Source organism: Ailuropoda melanoleuca, chromosome 5, assembly GCF_002007445.2.
Source record: "Ailuropoda melanoleuca isolate Jingjing chromosome 5, ASM200744v2, whole genome shotgun sequence".
Classification (NCBI taxonomy): Eukaryota; Metazoa; Chordata; class Mammalia; order Carnivora; family Ursidae; genus Ailuropoda; species Ailuropoda melanoleuca.
In genome coordinates this window covers 81,457,080-81,473,384 of record NC_048222.1, presented here as the reverse complement: position 1 = coordinate 81,473,384, position 16,305 = coordinate 81,457,080, and the positions used below count along the sequence as shown (strand labels likewise).

General features: G+C 40.9%; 1 protein-coding gene across 1 annotated transcript in view; it reads left to right on the top strand.

The window, feature by feature from the left end:
* Positions 1 to 13,022, top strand: part of PINX1 (PIN2 (TERF1) interacting telomerase inhibitor 1) — an 81,520-nt gene extending 68,498 nt beyond the window's left edge. The window contains exon 7 of the mRNA XM_019792772.2: positions 12,278 to 13,022. Within this exon, the coding sequence (XP_019648331.1) occupies positions 12,278 to 12,835 (558 nt within the window). The 3' untranslated portion in view covers positions 12,836 to 13,022. The remainder of the gene's footprint in view (positions 1 to 12,277) is intronic.
* Positions 13,023 to 16,305: the final 3,283 nt, after the last annotated feature.

Sequence of the window (16,305 nt, the reverse complement as noted above, 5' to 3'; positions counted from 1 at the left end):
ACCTCAACTACAGTTCTGATGTGTTACAAGTTGGCCTCTGTTTAAGATTTCATTTGAGGAGGGGCGCCTGGGTGGCACAGTGGTTGAGCGTCTGCCTTCGGCTTAGGGCGTGATCCCGGCGTTCTGGGATTGAGCCCCACATCAGGCTCTTCCGCTATGAGCCTGCTTCCTTCCTCTCCCCCTCCCCCTGCTTGTGTTCCCTCTCTCGCTGGCTGTCTCTATCTCTGTCAAATAAGTAAATAAAATCTTTAAAAAAAAAAAGATTTCATTTGAGGAACAACACACAGTCTAAAACTGTGTTGGAGAAATGTCCCTGAGTAGCTCTACTTCCTTGTTTTGCAAATGATTGACTTTGAGGCGCAGAAGGCCAGTGACTTGTCCAAGATCACACATTCTGTCCAATGCAAGTCAGATTTTTTTGACACTCGAGTGATTGGCACTTGCGCTACGTTGAACTCAGTACCTTTCTTTCTTTCCTTTGGTAGCAAACACTTTATACCACTGCCACTCACAGTATGGTCTGCAGACCAGCCCATGGCAAGGACAGAAGTTAGAGTAAGCATCTAGCAACTTTTGTAGCTTGATATTAAGTTCCATAAATTGGAACTTGTGTTTTTTATGACTTTTTAAAATTTCACTAAGTATTTTTTTATATTTTATTGTAGTCTATTTTATTTTATTTACTTTGTAAATAGTCTTGGTCTGTTTACAAAAGTTTTGGTCCATAATAGATTGGAGATTTTAAAAAGAAAAACAGTGGGCCCTTCCCCCTGATAGTTTGAGAAACACTATGCTATAGGGCATCGCCTCTCCACAGAGGCAGAGCCAGTTAGGGACAAAAACAAAAAGCAGATCTTACTTTACTGAACCCTTTTGGATCGTGAGCAGGTAGGGAGGTGGCATTATTTGTTCTTTTTTGCTTAAGCTTTTAAGATATTATCATTCTTCCTTATCAAATAAAAAATTATAGCTTCCATAAAACTGAGAGATTATATATTTAATATGTATAATAACACATTAGAGAAGGATTATATGTTTAATAGAAACAATGTTTCTTTTCTTTTTTATTTTTTTTATTATTATGTTCAGTTAGCATATAGTAGTACATCATTAGTTTTTGATGTATTGTTCAGTGATTCATTAGTTACGTATAACACCCAGTGCTCATTACAACATGTGCCCTCCTTAATACCTAACACCCTGTTACACCGTTATCCCAGTCTCCTCCCCTCTGAAACCCTCATTTTGGTTCCCAGAGTCCATAGTCTCTCATAGTGTGTCTTCCTGTCTGATTTCCGCCACATCAGTTTTCCCTTCCTTCTCCTAATGTCCTCTATGCTATTCCTTATGTTCCACATATGAGTAAAACTGTATTATAATTGTCTTTCTCTGCTTGACTTTTTTCGCTTAGCATAATCCCCTCCAGTTCCATCCACGTTGATGCAAATAGTGGGTATTCATCCTTCTGATGGCTGAGTAATATTTCATTGTATATATGGACCACATCTTCTTTATCCATTCATCTGTTGAAGGGCATCTCGGCTCCTTCCACAGTTTGGCTATTGTGGACATTGTTGCTATGAAGATTGGGGTGCATGTGCCCCTTCTTTTCACTACATCTGTATCTTTGGGGTAAATAGTAGTGCAATTGCTGGGTCGTAGGGTAGCTCTATTTTTAACATCTTGATGAACCTCCATACTGTTTTCCAGAGTGGCTGTACCAGCTTGCATTCCCACCAACAGTGTAAGAGGTTTCCCGTTTCTCCACATCCTCACCAATGTTTCCTGCCTTGTTAATTTTTGCCATTCTCACTGGTGTAAGGTGGTATCTCAGTGTGGTTTTGATTTGAATTTCCCTGATGGCTAATGTATTTTCTATGAACTCATTAGAACTGTGGTCTCCATTTAATTGGTTAGGGGTTTGTTGAACTGAGTTGTTTTGTAGTTGGTTTTCTTATCATTTAGTTTCTCTTTATTCTAAAAACAAGTTCTCTTGTTTTTAGAACTCCAAACCATTTTAATTTTTGTTGGGGTGGGAAGACCACTTACATGACATCTACCCAGGTCTCATTTTTTATTAATATTATTTTTTTACAGTCTCTCTCCCTCGTGATGGGAGCCTCCTTATCTAGGTCCCAACCCTGGCCAGGTAAATAGTAGCTGCTCAGTGGCTGTTCATGAGGGACAGGATGGCCAAAGCCTTGGACTTGAGCCTTTTCAAGATTGTATTTTTGTGTCATTTATTTTTATTATGTGACTCAATGAGTTCAGAATTTTATTTAATTTACTCTTACTAATAACTTAAATATCCTTTAAACATAGAATTATTTTGTGCTACCAAATTTGCTACTAAAAAGTATTTTTAGGGGCGCCTGGGTGGCATAGTCGTTAAGCGTCTGCCTTCGGCTCAGGGCGTGATCCCAGCGTTCTGGGATTGAGCCCCACATCAGGCTCCTCCGCTAGGAGCTTGCTTCTTCCTCTCCCACTCCCCCTGCCTGTGCTGCCTGTGTTCCCTCTCTCACTGGCTGTCTCTGTCAAGTAAATAAATAAAATCATTTTTTAAAAAAAGTATTTTTAAATGTTTTTAATTGTTATTTTTATTTCTGGTCAAATAAAAAGAGTATAGAAGGGTTAACCTTATATAATACACAGGAATTGAGGGAAAGGACTTTGTTTTGTTAGTGACTTCAATTACCTAAAATAATTTACCTTTCTCTTAAAAATAATCTTGACTATTCCAGGTAACTATTCCTGCTCTAATCCTAGTTTCAAAGTACTAGGTTCTCTGAACTCTTCAAAAAAATGCTATGGTTTCTATAATAAGGAGCCTAAGTATGAGTTTCCATGATTCCTAAGCAATTTTCAAGTCTTCTGTGGAGACAAATCCTCTGGTAGCCTCTGCTTCTGTTCTTTAAGGTTCAGATACTAGCCTTCAACTATGGATAAAAGCTATTTGTCCTGCCTCCAGAGAGCAGGGAAGAGAACCAGTTGACCTAGAATTATAAAATATAGTCAGTTTGGATTATTTTTAGACTTCATTCAAAGAATTTGGTGTCTATGTCACATTGATCATTTCTAGCTTTGGAGGAGCCTCGTTTATCTTATAAGGGCTAGTATGTTGTGAAATGTTGTCATATGAGTCACTGCAACTTTCCAAGCCTTAGGACCTTTCAGGGAGGCAGGAAACCTGCTCCTCTTTTTTCTTTCCCCTCTTTTTCCCCAGAGGCTGTATGACTCTTGTCAGTAGTTTTGATGTCAGTTACTTGAGAAGTTGTTGCCATAGAGAACCATCCTTTTAAAACATGTTTACGTTGGCTTTTCTTAATGAGTGGTAATTGGAGCAGCTGACCAGGCAAAAAGAAAAAAAAAAAGAACAGTTTTGTTAACGTTGGCCTTCATATGAGGAATTGGCGTTATTTGTACTGTTCTCCTGTCGTTCAGTGCAGAGCACGTTATTTTGTCCCTTCCAGTTCTCCATTATCTTCTCTGAGATATCCAGTTTTTGTCTGAGTGTGTAAATGCCAAGTGAAGTTCTAATGCCTAATTATTAGAAAGGTATCTCTGTAGGTTTACAGGGTGTTGAGAGTTCTCTTTAATGTCTGATCACTTCGTCACCAGACTTTCTCCTTATCTACCATCCTTTGCTGCTTAAAATCAGGCAGCAATTAGCAGCCTCTCTACCATTCACCAGCTTTAATTCAGGAAGGTAGCAAGTGATGGACGTTGAGAACTCCCGTCAAACCCAAAGCCCCCCAATATGTGTGGATGTATATGTTTCTATATGTTTATGTGTGTGTATGTGTGTATACTTCAGAAGCATCTAACACTTCCAAAAGCAGATATTTGATAATAAATTTATTCATTTATTTGTTCAGCAAATACTTAGCATCTATTATGTTTATATACTAGAGAGAAAACAAACTTCCACAAATTCTTTGCTGATAAAATTTAAAACTTTATGGACACTGATATTTTAAATGCACATAATTTTCACAAATCGTAAGATAGTCTTTTGATTTTCCTCCCAATCTTTCAAAATGTAAAAACCTTTTTTAAAAGATTTTATTTATTTATTTATTTGGGGGAGGGGCAGAGGGAGAGAGAATCTCAAGCAGACTCTGTGCTGAGTGTAGAGCCCAGTGGAGGGCTCAATCTCACAACCCTGAGATCATGACCTGAGCTGAAATCAAGAGTTGGACACTTAACCGATTGAGCCACTCAGGCGCCCCTAAAGTGTAAAACCCTTTTTTTCTAAGTTGCAGGATGTTCAGAGATCAGCAGCAGGCTGGATTTGGCCCATGGGCCCTAGTTTGCCAGTCCCGTTCCAGAGAGCACTCCCTGGAACTCCTGCAGAGTGGGCTTCTAATACATGCCATGGGTTCCTAGAACCTGTTTGTATGTGCACACCTGCCCACCTGACCCCCAATACACAGTGTCTATAGGTGTTTTCCAGTTGAGTTGCTGCATAATTCTACTGCCAGTATTATATTTTTTTTATTTTTAACCCAACTTTTAATCAAAATTTCTCTTCAGTCAGGTAGAGTTTTGTATTTGTTCTTGGCTCTTGTGATGCTTTCTAAGACTAAAGGCAGTTGTGTTTCCCAGGCAGATTCCCTACGACTGGTGACAACTGAAACTGTGTGTGTTTAGCCTAACTCCAGATGTGAGTGATGGAAATCTTGAAAACACACACACACACACACACACAATTTCACATTTGAATAAACTTTTTGTGAGTGCAGAAACAGCTCTTTGTCAGGAAATGTTTTCAATCATGTGGGAACCAAAAAGGTACATAGAAAGTAAGGAGAGAAATGCGGCATGGTGGCACAATTCCTGCTTCCTGACTAACAGTATTGATTACTGCTTAGCTTAACCTTTGGAGACAAACCCGTTCTGATGACTCGTTAGAATCAGAGGCTTTTCCAGGTTGTATTTTCAGCTCAGGATACAACATAGGCTGTACCTTAACAACTTGCAACCGGGGTCGTGTGGTGGAACTTTCATCTGGCTGTTTGTCTTCTCAGAATAAGCTCCTACCTTGGCCTCTTGATATGCCCTGGAACTCTCGCTGTCCAACCTTTTCTTCTGATGACAGGTACAGTTCAGCCTATGCAGGCTGTGTTGTTGCTGTACTCCGCCAGTCCCACAGAGTGCATGCGACAGCTCTCATACAACACAGCACGTTTGTTTCTTTTTCTTCCCCAATTGACTTATCTCCTGGGAGGTGACTACGGTAACAGGTAGAGTAACAGACCAGAGGAGAAGTGTGTGCATCGATTGACTGAGCTCCTCTGCATCACTGAGGGCCACAGGAGGTAATGGCTGATCACCCTAAGTCATTGGAAAAGCACCAGGAGAGGCGCCTGGGTGGCTGAGCCGTTAAGCGTCTGCCTTCGGCTCAGGTCATGATCCCAGGGTCCTGGGATCGAGCCCCACATTGGGCTCCCTGCTCGGCAGGAACCCTGCTTCTCCCTCTTACATTCCCCTTGCTTGTGTTACCTCTCTCGCTGTCTCTGTCAAATAAAGAAATAAAATCTTTAAAAAAAAAAAAAAAAGACAAGCACCATGAGGCATGGTGGGATCTGATGAGAGGGAAATGGTTTCATCTGAATGGGAAGAATATATACTGCAAAATGCTGACTCTCTCCTTCCCACCTTTCCATTACCTTCTAGTCAGTAGGCCTGCCCATCATGCAGACAGATCTCTACCAATAAATACAAAGTTTATGGCTCAGTGGGTAGTAGTGAGAGGATCTCCCAGCCTTGATCTGCTTGGGCTTGGTGTCTTTTGTGCTTTCCTTGAGCACTTACCATGTGGTTGTTCCTCCTTGGAGAGTGTGTGCTGAATATAAATGAAATACAAATGGTCTCTGCCCTCAAGGAACTTAACATTTCCCTGGGAAGATGCTTACACAGCAGATTATACAAAATCAGAAAATAGAAGTAACTCATGAATTGCTAGTCACATAGTAAAGAAGAGAGGATGTTTCAGAAGGGATCAGTCTTGTCGAAGGAGGCAGTTTTGCTCTCCATCTTTGAGAAGCTGATGCACCTGACTATTATAAAGGATCTGCAAGAACATCCGAGGCCCACATAATGAGTGACTGCATCAGCCCATTCTGCCCCACCTGTTGGCAAAGGCTCTAGTGCGTGCATATTCCAGTAGTGCCTTCATCCTGTAAGTGATGAAATCACTTCATGACTTTATCTCTGTCCAGAATGAATGGGTGCAATTTCTACGTCCCAGGAGTACATCAAGACATAATTTGTATTTGTCAGAACTGTCCTGAAAAATTTGGAAAAGATACAAAATGTTCTTCCAAAGCGCTCACTCGCCAAGCTTCCTTAACTTTGCACAGACTGATCCAGCCCAAGCTGACAACAGAGGAGAGTGGAAGTGAGCATTTGCTCATCGCAGGCACCAGCTGTCAGAGCTAAAACTCCAGTTGCTAAATCCATTACTTTTGAGCTCTGGGCGTCTACTTTTTCTTTCGATGAGGAAAGTTCATTGAAGGATTACTGTTGCAGCACACTCTCTTGTGTTTTAACATGGAAATCAAAAGGCTGCAGCCTCTTGTCACTTAAGATAAACAGTGACATATGAGAGAGTTCAGTGAGCTGAAAGACTTTTGCCTTTGAAACCCCATCACTGGATAATCTATCATAAGTTAAGATTTTGTATTTATAGTGCGTTTGCCCCAAACACCTCACTGAATTCTCAACCCAAACTGCTCTGTTTTCCTGCCCTGCAAGATACTAACAACATCCTTCTGTAAACAATAACGAGAATCCTTTTTATTTGGGCATTTTGCTGTTAATCCATCGTAGTATACATGTTTGAAAGGCACAGAGGACTGTGAACCCAGAGGTGCTTGAGCAGATAGCTCATTGAGCTGCAGAGCCTCTAGAATTACCTAAAAGAAACAAAGAACAAACTCACAATTTTGTGGACATGGGAGAAAAGTTGACATGCATAGTTTTGGGCATCTTTCAGGTACCTGTGATGATTGTGGTATATTATAGTTGATGTCTTAAGGATCTCTCTTTGCAAGGTCTTGTTTCCTTTGCATCCATTCTGTCCCACTGCTCCCAATCCCAGTGATAATTCAGAACGACCAGAGATAGGTTTAGGTCCTAAGATTCTCCAGCTCTCAGGATGGCACACGGTATATAGGCTTGAACCAACTGGAATCTAACTGTTGCTGTTGAGAAAACAGACAAAGCAAGTTAATGGTAGGAGAGACTGCCTGCCTCACCAAGTAATTGCTGTCTGTATTAGATGTGTCTGTCTGGGAGTCGTAAGACATCTGTCCACGAGGGGGTCTTGCCTTAGGTGGAAGGTTGGACTCGGCTTTTACTCCCTGCTTCAAAACGCTCACACTTTGCTAAGTGAATTTACATGCTAATTTGACTAATTATAAAACTCTTCAGCCTGGCTTTGGGCTATTTTTTATTTATATAAACTGCAAACTACCTAAGGATTTTTTTTTTTTTTCTGTTTAGAAACTACTATCTGTTTCTGGTGACATTTCTTCTACATGAAACTTTTTTGTCAGTTACCTTCTGCCCTCGTCAAAGTTGAGCATGGATCTTAGTCCATGGATTATATGACCAACTGATACAGATTTCGGTATTAGGATGATTTCTGAAGAGAGCAACAGTAACAAGTGAGTCTCTGCGACCCAGGCCGAAAGTTAGGATGCCATAGTGGAAAGAGAAAGGGCTTTGTGTCTGGCAGCCTTATGGCCACAAGACCTTCTGCAGTTAAGCAGTTTGATCTGTAAAATGGAGAAAATGCCTCTCCTCGGGTTGCTGTGAGGGTCACATGAGCTGGCTTATGATAATAAGTGACTGGCATGTTGAAGGCATCTAATGATGGCTGCTTCCTTCAGTACACCCGGGTGTGGCCACGTTGCATCAGGTTTCCTTCTGTGATTGACTGGAACACTCCCACGGGGCCCTTCTGGCTTTAAACCATTGAGGTTCTGTGAAGTGAGGAGCAGGTGCTCCTGAGTTCCAACCCACAGAATATTTATTGCTTGGGTAGAAATTAAGGCCCCAGCTATCATTTGGGAGAACTGATTATCAGATGTTTTTGGTGTTTTTTTTTTTTTTCTTTTAACACATACTTTTTTAAGCTCTGAGAGAAATGAGAAGACATTTTCTGGGAAGAGGTAATATTAACTCATGAAACAGAACAACAAATATAAAGTTGCACTTCATATTTTAAAAAGAGTAGGTTCTAAAATATGTGGAAAAGATTTCAAGACTCTGAATGTACCTTTGGGTCTTTCTGAATAATTGATGAAAAGGAAGGCAATACTGTGGATGTATTACAAATTTAGGGAGAGATTTGTTTTAAAACTACTTTGTTTTTCCCTTACCATGTCCCCTCCTCGTTCACGGACCTCTTTCTTTGCAGAGCTTCATCTTAGGTATCCTGCTTGGTCCTGGACATGGACAGTTACTTCGGACATGTCCCTGTCCCCCGTGTGAACTGACAGGAGGCCGTGGTCAGCACAGAGGGTGGGGGGTTCCACGGGGCAGAGCCCAGCTCCCACACAGACGACTCAGACCTGTATCCTTCACTGGACCCAAGTGAAAGCCTGCATTTCTCCTTGCGCATGCCATTACTAGGCAGCTATTAAAACTCTTGGCTCACTCAAGCCAGGATTTAAAGAATCTTAGACTGTGGAGGCATAAAAGCCAAGGGAGTGGTTGCCCATTATTCATTCCAGAAGCCCACCACAGTTCTGATTCCAGTCGGGTAAAATCATTATTTGGGGTGATTTCCAGCATATAGGTATAAAATAGATCTATCCTTCAGCTAATAGTCATTTCAGTTTTTTGCTTTTATTGATTTTAGCCTCTTTTTAAAATAAATTCTTAACAGCTGTTCAGTACAAAATAGTATTTGGCTCTTTCAGCTCTTCTGAATGGTATTTTATGGATCTGCTTTTTGACTGTGTGCCTTCTTACAGGTGGTGTAGAAATGTTTGTTGCACTGGTAGACTGTGGGTATATTGGTCTCTGTGGCATCTTGGCTTGACAGTTGTGGTGATTTGCTATGAACAGAGCTCATCTCTTCTGCCTGCTTATACTGCCTCACTGTACCTTCTCTGCTCTCTTCTGTCACAGAGGAGTGGCCAGCACAAATGTCTCTTCAGAGATCAGTAAGTTTTAGACCTTCAAGGTCTAAAGAAATGACCTCCTTTAACCTACTGCTTTGATTGATAATGGGTAACAGGCCTAGAGAGGCTGTGGGATTCACCTAAGGGAACTTCATTAGTTAACAGCAAGAAATAGAATTCAAAAAAAAAAAAAAAATGTTTCCTGAATCCCTAAACTTAAATGTTTAGTAGGCACATATTGCATGGTGCACTGGGTGTTATACGCAAACAATGAATCATGGAACATTACATCAAAAACTAAGGATGTACTGTATGGTCACTAACATATCATAATACAAAATTATTATTAAAAAAGAACTATACCTCCCTTGGTAGTATTTTGTATGGAACTGGAAGTTTTCAACCTATTTGTCATTTATTTGGCTAGTTTTTAGAACAGTTAGCAAGTTGGTGCGTTCTCGAAGTTTACGAACTAGTAGAAGTCATGTGTGGCATTACAGATTCTTTTTTTTTTTTTTTGAGGTTGTATTATGTGATTAATGGAAATGGGGAAAGATGCAAGTTGTCTCTATTTCAAACAACTAGAAGTAACTGTTGCTTTTTTCAGTACTGACTTTGAAATAAAGACCAAACATGAAAAGTTTTAGTTATCTTGAAAAGGTGTATATTTTTCATATTTATGGCCAAGAAAACAGAATACAGGGATTACAATTACTGTAGTAAAACCAGGTTTATGATTTATAAAATCAAAATATGAGCTTATGATGTAGGAGTCCTGGGCACTGCTCCTACAAGAGTCAGATCTGCAACTGATTACTGCTGTTTCCGTGGCTTTTAAAACAGATACATTCCTGTAGTGTGGGAGGGTGGCTGCCCCTGGCATTAAATGGCTCTCCCCAGCAAGCCATTGTTTTGCCTACACTTTTCTTTGAGATAAATAGGATTTGGGTGCTGGCACCTCTTGCTTGTCTCCATGCCCTGCTAAGCTTGGTGTGCAGTGGCCCGTGGTTATTAAAATCCTTATCACCGTAAGGAGTTGAGTATGAGCATAGTTATTCTCTGGAATTAGAAAGGCCTGCTGAATTCAACAAGCGACTCAAAAATAGTCTTATATTTCCTAATAATTAAAAGTGTGATTAATGCCATCAATTAGTTCCTGTGATTTAACTGTTGAAAGCAGGAATTCAGGAGGTAATATGTAGGTGAGCAAGGTAAGGAGCCATAGGATATAATTTAAATTTCAGTTCCTCAGACACCAGAAGAGTTGGCCCGCGTGAGATAAACTCCTTTTAACGCCATGAAACTAAATGAGACCTGCTTTACATAAACGGGCCACCTTCACAGACTGCCTGCCGTCTGGGTGTGGCTGCGTGCCCTTAAATGGAAGGCAAGAGCATTCTTGTCCATCACACTGGGATTAGCTAGTACCAGGAGACCTTGAGATTTCTCATTCTGCTATGCAGAATTTCAGCTTTTTCAACATTTAAGGAATTAAAAAGACAAGTGACCTTGTTTCGTTCTCCTGCGGTAGCTGTTTTTAAATTTTTAGCAAAATTACCTGAAGGGATTGCAGCCAGAATTGAATGCTGATAGGTAACATTTGAACTTCTTCCCAAGGCTTAGTTGGTTTATTCCATATGTTCTGCATTTTACATTTTGAAATTTTAAAAATTGACCACACGATTTTGTGGTTTTTGCCCTGAGTAAAATAAGGTTTGTGTTAATTGGATAAGTCGTGATGTTGTTGGTAAGATACTCTTTGGCTCACTGGGGCAGTGGCCACTCAAAGCCCAGTTGTTCGTTGATGGAATATCGATTCTGCTAGAATTTCAACAAGGGTGCTATGTTGATTCCACTGAGCTGGTTTTCGAGTTCTGTATCAAGAAAATGCACAGTCCATTTATATGTGTTGGTTTGTAATAACGTTAGCTGCATAGACAGAACTTCACCTGACAAGTTCATAATAATTTGCAGAATCCTAATTTGGAAACAGATTTATTCAGAAAACCATTTTCCTACCCTTCCAACATGAAAGGGTCAAACGAGTCTCTTCTGTGCAAATACGTAAATATGAAAGAAGAAACCAGGTTATTATGAAAACCCAGGTTTAGCATTATTGTCTAATGGATTGATTATTTCAAAAGTTTCTGTGGGCATAGTTACTTGAAACATTGACTTTACGTAAGGCATAGTCCTTATATTCTTCATCTTGTAGGTACTTACTTTTCTTTCACAAGTTTTCATCCTCTTACTGCCAGCCAGCCACAACCCACATTTTGATAGTAGCGTTTCATTTTTTATCCCAGCCTATTAAGTTAGGAATTTTCTCACTTCTAAAGCCGTACAGCTGAACGTATTTATTTAAAATTAAAATGTACACATCACTTAATCCCAGCTGTTATGAGTGAGTAATTCTTCACATTTGGAAACAAGACTAACACAGCCACAAGTATCTAATCCGTGTCGTAATAAGGATGAGGCCATCTCTCTTCTTCCCACCCCCAGCCGAAGGAAGAAGGGTTCCCCATGCTAACCTGTTCTTTATTTGTGGAGGAGGGAACACTTGCACTTTCAACCTTGGTGCATTCTCTTCTGGAGGGCCACCCTCTGCCTGTGCAGGAGACAGGTGTTCCCAACAGACCCAGTTCTGGGTTGGCATTGGGCTCCTGTCACAGGAAGGGCTAGCATATACATATGTCATCTGTGCTTCCAGGTCAATGCACAGAGACCTGTGTAATCCATAACAGAGCTGAAATAGGCATCCGACAAAAATCACAAAGCTGGAGGACTTCAGTGTCCCTGTGTTTGTAAGGGAGATTCTGGGTACTTAGTCATCAGGTATAACATTGTTGCTAAGCAGCTGTTTACTCAATATTCCATGTAGGTGACTTGCCAGTTCACTTATGAAGTTAGCTTCTGTCTGTTTGAATACATACAATATTCAACCAGAGTGGCCACCTTGCTTTGTGCTTTGCTGTCGAGCTCTACCAGAGGGGAGACAAAGAGACAAGGTGGAAGCTGGGCAGGCGCTCAGCCTGTTTTCCTGCCTCCCAGTGCAAGTAGCCCCATGTGCACTCCTCCGGGATGGTGTGAGGAGTCAACAGTTGATGCTTAATTGGTCTTAACTTTTTTCCCCACCTTAGGATGATGATTCCAGCCCTGCCACTCCAGATGGGAATGCGTCCTCCACCACAACGACCAGTGCCTTCACCATCCAAGAGTACTTTGCCAAGCGGATGGCAGAACTGAAGAACAAGCCACAGGTCATAGCAGCAGGGCCTGACCTTGCAGAGACCCGAATGGAGAGAAAAAGGGGAAAGAAAAGAAAGAAAGAGACAAAAGATAAAAATGTGGAGACTTACACTGAACCCCAGGCCAAGAAGAAGAGAGACCAAGTTGAACGGCAGCTCGGAGACCCTTGTTGGGCTGAGAATTCTGGTGTTTCTGCTGAGGATGGAGAGGATTGTGTGTGGCCCGCTGATGATCAGGACATTACCCCAAAGCCCAAAAAAAGGAGAGAAAAGAAAAAGCTACAAAAGCAAGTTGAGGTAGAAGTGGGCGCTATGTTACATGACACACCAGTGAAGAAGGGGATGAAGATGAAGATGAAGAAGAAGAAAGGCTCCGAATACAGTCTCTCGAGCCAGGGCCTTCCAGCCATTCAGCTGTCAGGGCCCTGTGAGCAAACACCTTTGGCCTGAAGTCAGAGCAGAGTTCACCCAAGACAGTTTGTGCACATCTTTTGACATGCCCGTGGGTTGCTGAGTCTCGCCCTCTCACCGTGTTTTTCCAAGCACATCCCTGGAGAACTTCTCATGTCCCAAATCATGGCTCTCATAAACAAATAAATTTCTATTTAGACTGAGCCCTTCAGCCTGAGTGTTTATTCATATTTATTTGAATACATCATTATGTGTGTGTGTGTGTGTAGGTATGTCACAGGCTGTATTTGCTCTTGATTTCCTTCAGTAACAATGAATTGTGTTTCCTTCTCAAGGACTCAGTCTAATTAAAGGATTAAGAGGCAATAGTTTGGATTTACATAGTTCTTTCTGTTCTATAGCCAACCGTACATTTTTGCCAAGCAGGTATTATATGATTACATTCCCAAATTGGAGTGTTGTTTGGTTTAGTTTGGTTTTGATGGGGAGATTGTTTTAATATCCTCTCTTCCACTGAGCCATGGTGGCTGTGTGTTCGGAGGTCTTCTCCCCAAGATGACAAAGTTGATAAAGCGAGCTGACCCTGGGGACAGTTTAACTTTCCAGGTCTCCCAGGAGGCCTCTGAGCCAGCTGTTCCTCAGGGAGTGTGGGTAGTCAGAGCTGTTTCCATGTGGTGGTGCCTGGGGATAGTCCCCTGTGGTGGGCTCTGCCTTATTTGTAATGACGAGGAGGTCCTCAGGAGTGTCAAAAATACTGAGAATCTAAGGTGATGAAATTAATTTCCTCTGGAAATCAGGCAGTCTCTAGATTGGGACTGCCTTATGAAAGTACTTAAAAGTATAAATATTGCATACATAGTAAAAGGTATCTTTCCGTGCTGCTCAAACCAAATGGCGTCACCTTGTTGTGTTTATCCTGCCTTCTGCCGCGCCCTAGCGAGTCTCCCTGTGTGCTGGTTAATCTCTCCCTGTGCGGCTTGACTTCAGACCCCCGCACACCCTTTTTGGGACACTGTGTAAAAGAAAACAATTGCTTCAAGTGTGGGGGTCCAGCCCTACTCTTTTCCCTCCTCTTCTCTCTGCTCCTCATCTATTCCTCCTTCTTCATCCTTTTGCCCTCTTACTCCCTCTTCTCTGCTTTCCTCTTATTTTCATTCCCCAGCTTTCTTGTACCCCCTTTTACCTGCCTGCTCCCCGTGCTGCTCTTGCAGTTTGCCACTGCTTGGTCTGCTCTGCAGGACCTGTGACCTTAGGTGTAGGGAGCGGCAGGCCAGTGCAGGCTCTGTACCCTTCCCTGATTTCAAGATTGCTATGGGGTAACAGGAACTAGAACTCCCAGACGGTCTGATGACCTTTGGCCCTTGATTCTAACTCCTGTGGTCATACATTACATATGAACCATGGCTCTGAGATGCTTAGCATTGAGAAAATATATGAAGAATGTTTGATTTTAAGTCCCTTAAAGATTCTGAAGAGTGCTTATTGTTTAAACACACACACACACACACACATCCCAGAGAGAAAAGTCTTATGAATTCAGAGCCTGAGGCCTAGTTTCTCAGTTTTATCTTGACTCCCAGAATTTAGAATCCCAGGCTATGGTCCAGCCTAATAAAACACCGAAGATTTTTAAAGTCGATTTTCTTCACAGAGGGCACATGCTCAAGTTATCTCTGCTTGTCTTATCTTGTCAATGAAACTAGAGTTCCAGAAGGGAGTCAGAATGTTTGCAACCTAAAGGGAACTATCTTTTAAATATATATAGTTTTATATATGTGTGTATATATATGTATGTTTATTATATACAATCTTTCTTTATTGCTTTTTATTTAACTTCCCTCACTGACAAAAATCAGTGCCAGGAGAATATACTGAATTATGTGCAGGAGGAGGAAGCAAATGAGTATTTAGGAAGCAGGTGCAATGCATCTAGGGGGTGAAGGGGCCAGCTGGGAAAACCAGAGGCCAGAGGTGCTAAAGGGACATTCTTTGGAGTTCCAAGGCAATCACACTGCAAGGGGAAGTGCAGCTTCCATAGAGCGAGACTGTAGACTGTGGTGATGATTATTTTAATGGGCTGCAGAGAGAACCTCTGATTTTAATGGCCAAGTGGGTAGCCTGAGTAAAAGGCACACCCTCAGCAAAGAGCAAACAGTGTGACCATTTGCTTTGAAGGAGACAGAATCTTTTATTTTCTCTAGACATCCTTAGCTTTCATTTTTCCCAAGTGTATCTTTTTCAGGACACCTAGTTTTCTGGTCTAAGTGGAAGTCAGAACAATGGAATAAACCCTCTTGAGGACTGCATTTCGTAGACATATTTTTAAAATTGTTAACATATGAATCCTATTTTTTGCCTTAAATTACCTCAGTAAAAATATATTAATTCTGTATTCTTCAGTGCTTTCTTTCAGTTTTAAGAGGGAAAGTAGGTTCTCAGGAGATTTCTCCCGACAAGAAGGTTCCTAAATGTTGTCTTGTAGTGCCCTTCTTTCCTTTTTTGGTTAATTTTAGTAGATAATAATTATTACTACACGAAATCCTGTGTGCCTGGCCCTATTCCAAGCAGTTTAAATAAATCAACTCATGTAGTCCTCACACCACCCAGTAAGATAACCTTTATTGTAATTCCCTTTTACAGAAAAATTCTGTTTTGTAAGAGGGCCTCTTTCAATTTATATAGCTAGATTAATATTGCTCCCAAAGAACCAGATGATTCAGTCCCCTCTCTACCCTGGTCACAAACCTATGCTCCTTTTTTTGATCCTTGCCTTTACCACATCCAGTTTCACCTGTTGTTAGCAAGATTTTCTATTGCTGGTGCTCTTACTTCACATGTCACTGTTACTTTTATTTATGTATTTTCAATTTATTTTTTTAAAAAAAGCAACAGTTCACCCATTTTTTGCACTCTCCCATCTTGCAACCACCAGTCTGTTTTCTATATCTACGAGCTTGGTTTTGTTTTCTTTCTTTTTTGTTTACTTAACGTTTTTTAGATTCCACATGTAAGAGAGATCATATAGTATTTGTCTTTCTCTGACTTGTTTCACTTAGCATAATGCCCTTGAGGTCCATCCATGTTGTTGCAAATGGCGAGATTTCATTCTTTTTTGTGGCTGAATAATATTCTTCCTGTGTGTTTATAAATTTCTTTATACTTTCATCCATTGGTGGACACTTACATTTTTTCCCTATCTTAGCCATTGTAAATAATGCTGCAATAAACATGGGGATGGATATATCTTTTCAAATTAGTGTTTTTGTTTAATTTAGATAAATGCCCAGGAATGGAAGTGCAGGATCATATGGTAGTTATATTTTTAATTTTTTGAGGAACTTCTATACTGTTTTCCATTGTGGTTTACCTGTTTACATTTCTTTCCACCAGCAATGCACAAGGGTTCCTTTTTTCTCCACTTCCTCACTGTGTTATTTCTTGTCTTTTTGATAATGGCCGTTGTAACAGGTGTGAGGTGATACGGTGATTGTGATTTCCATTTCCCTGAT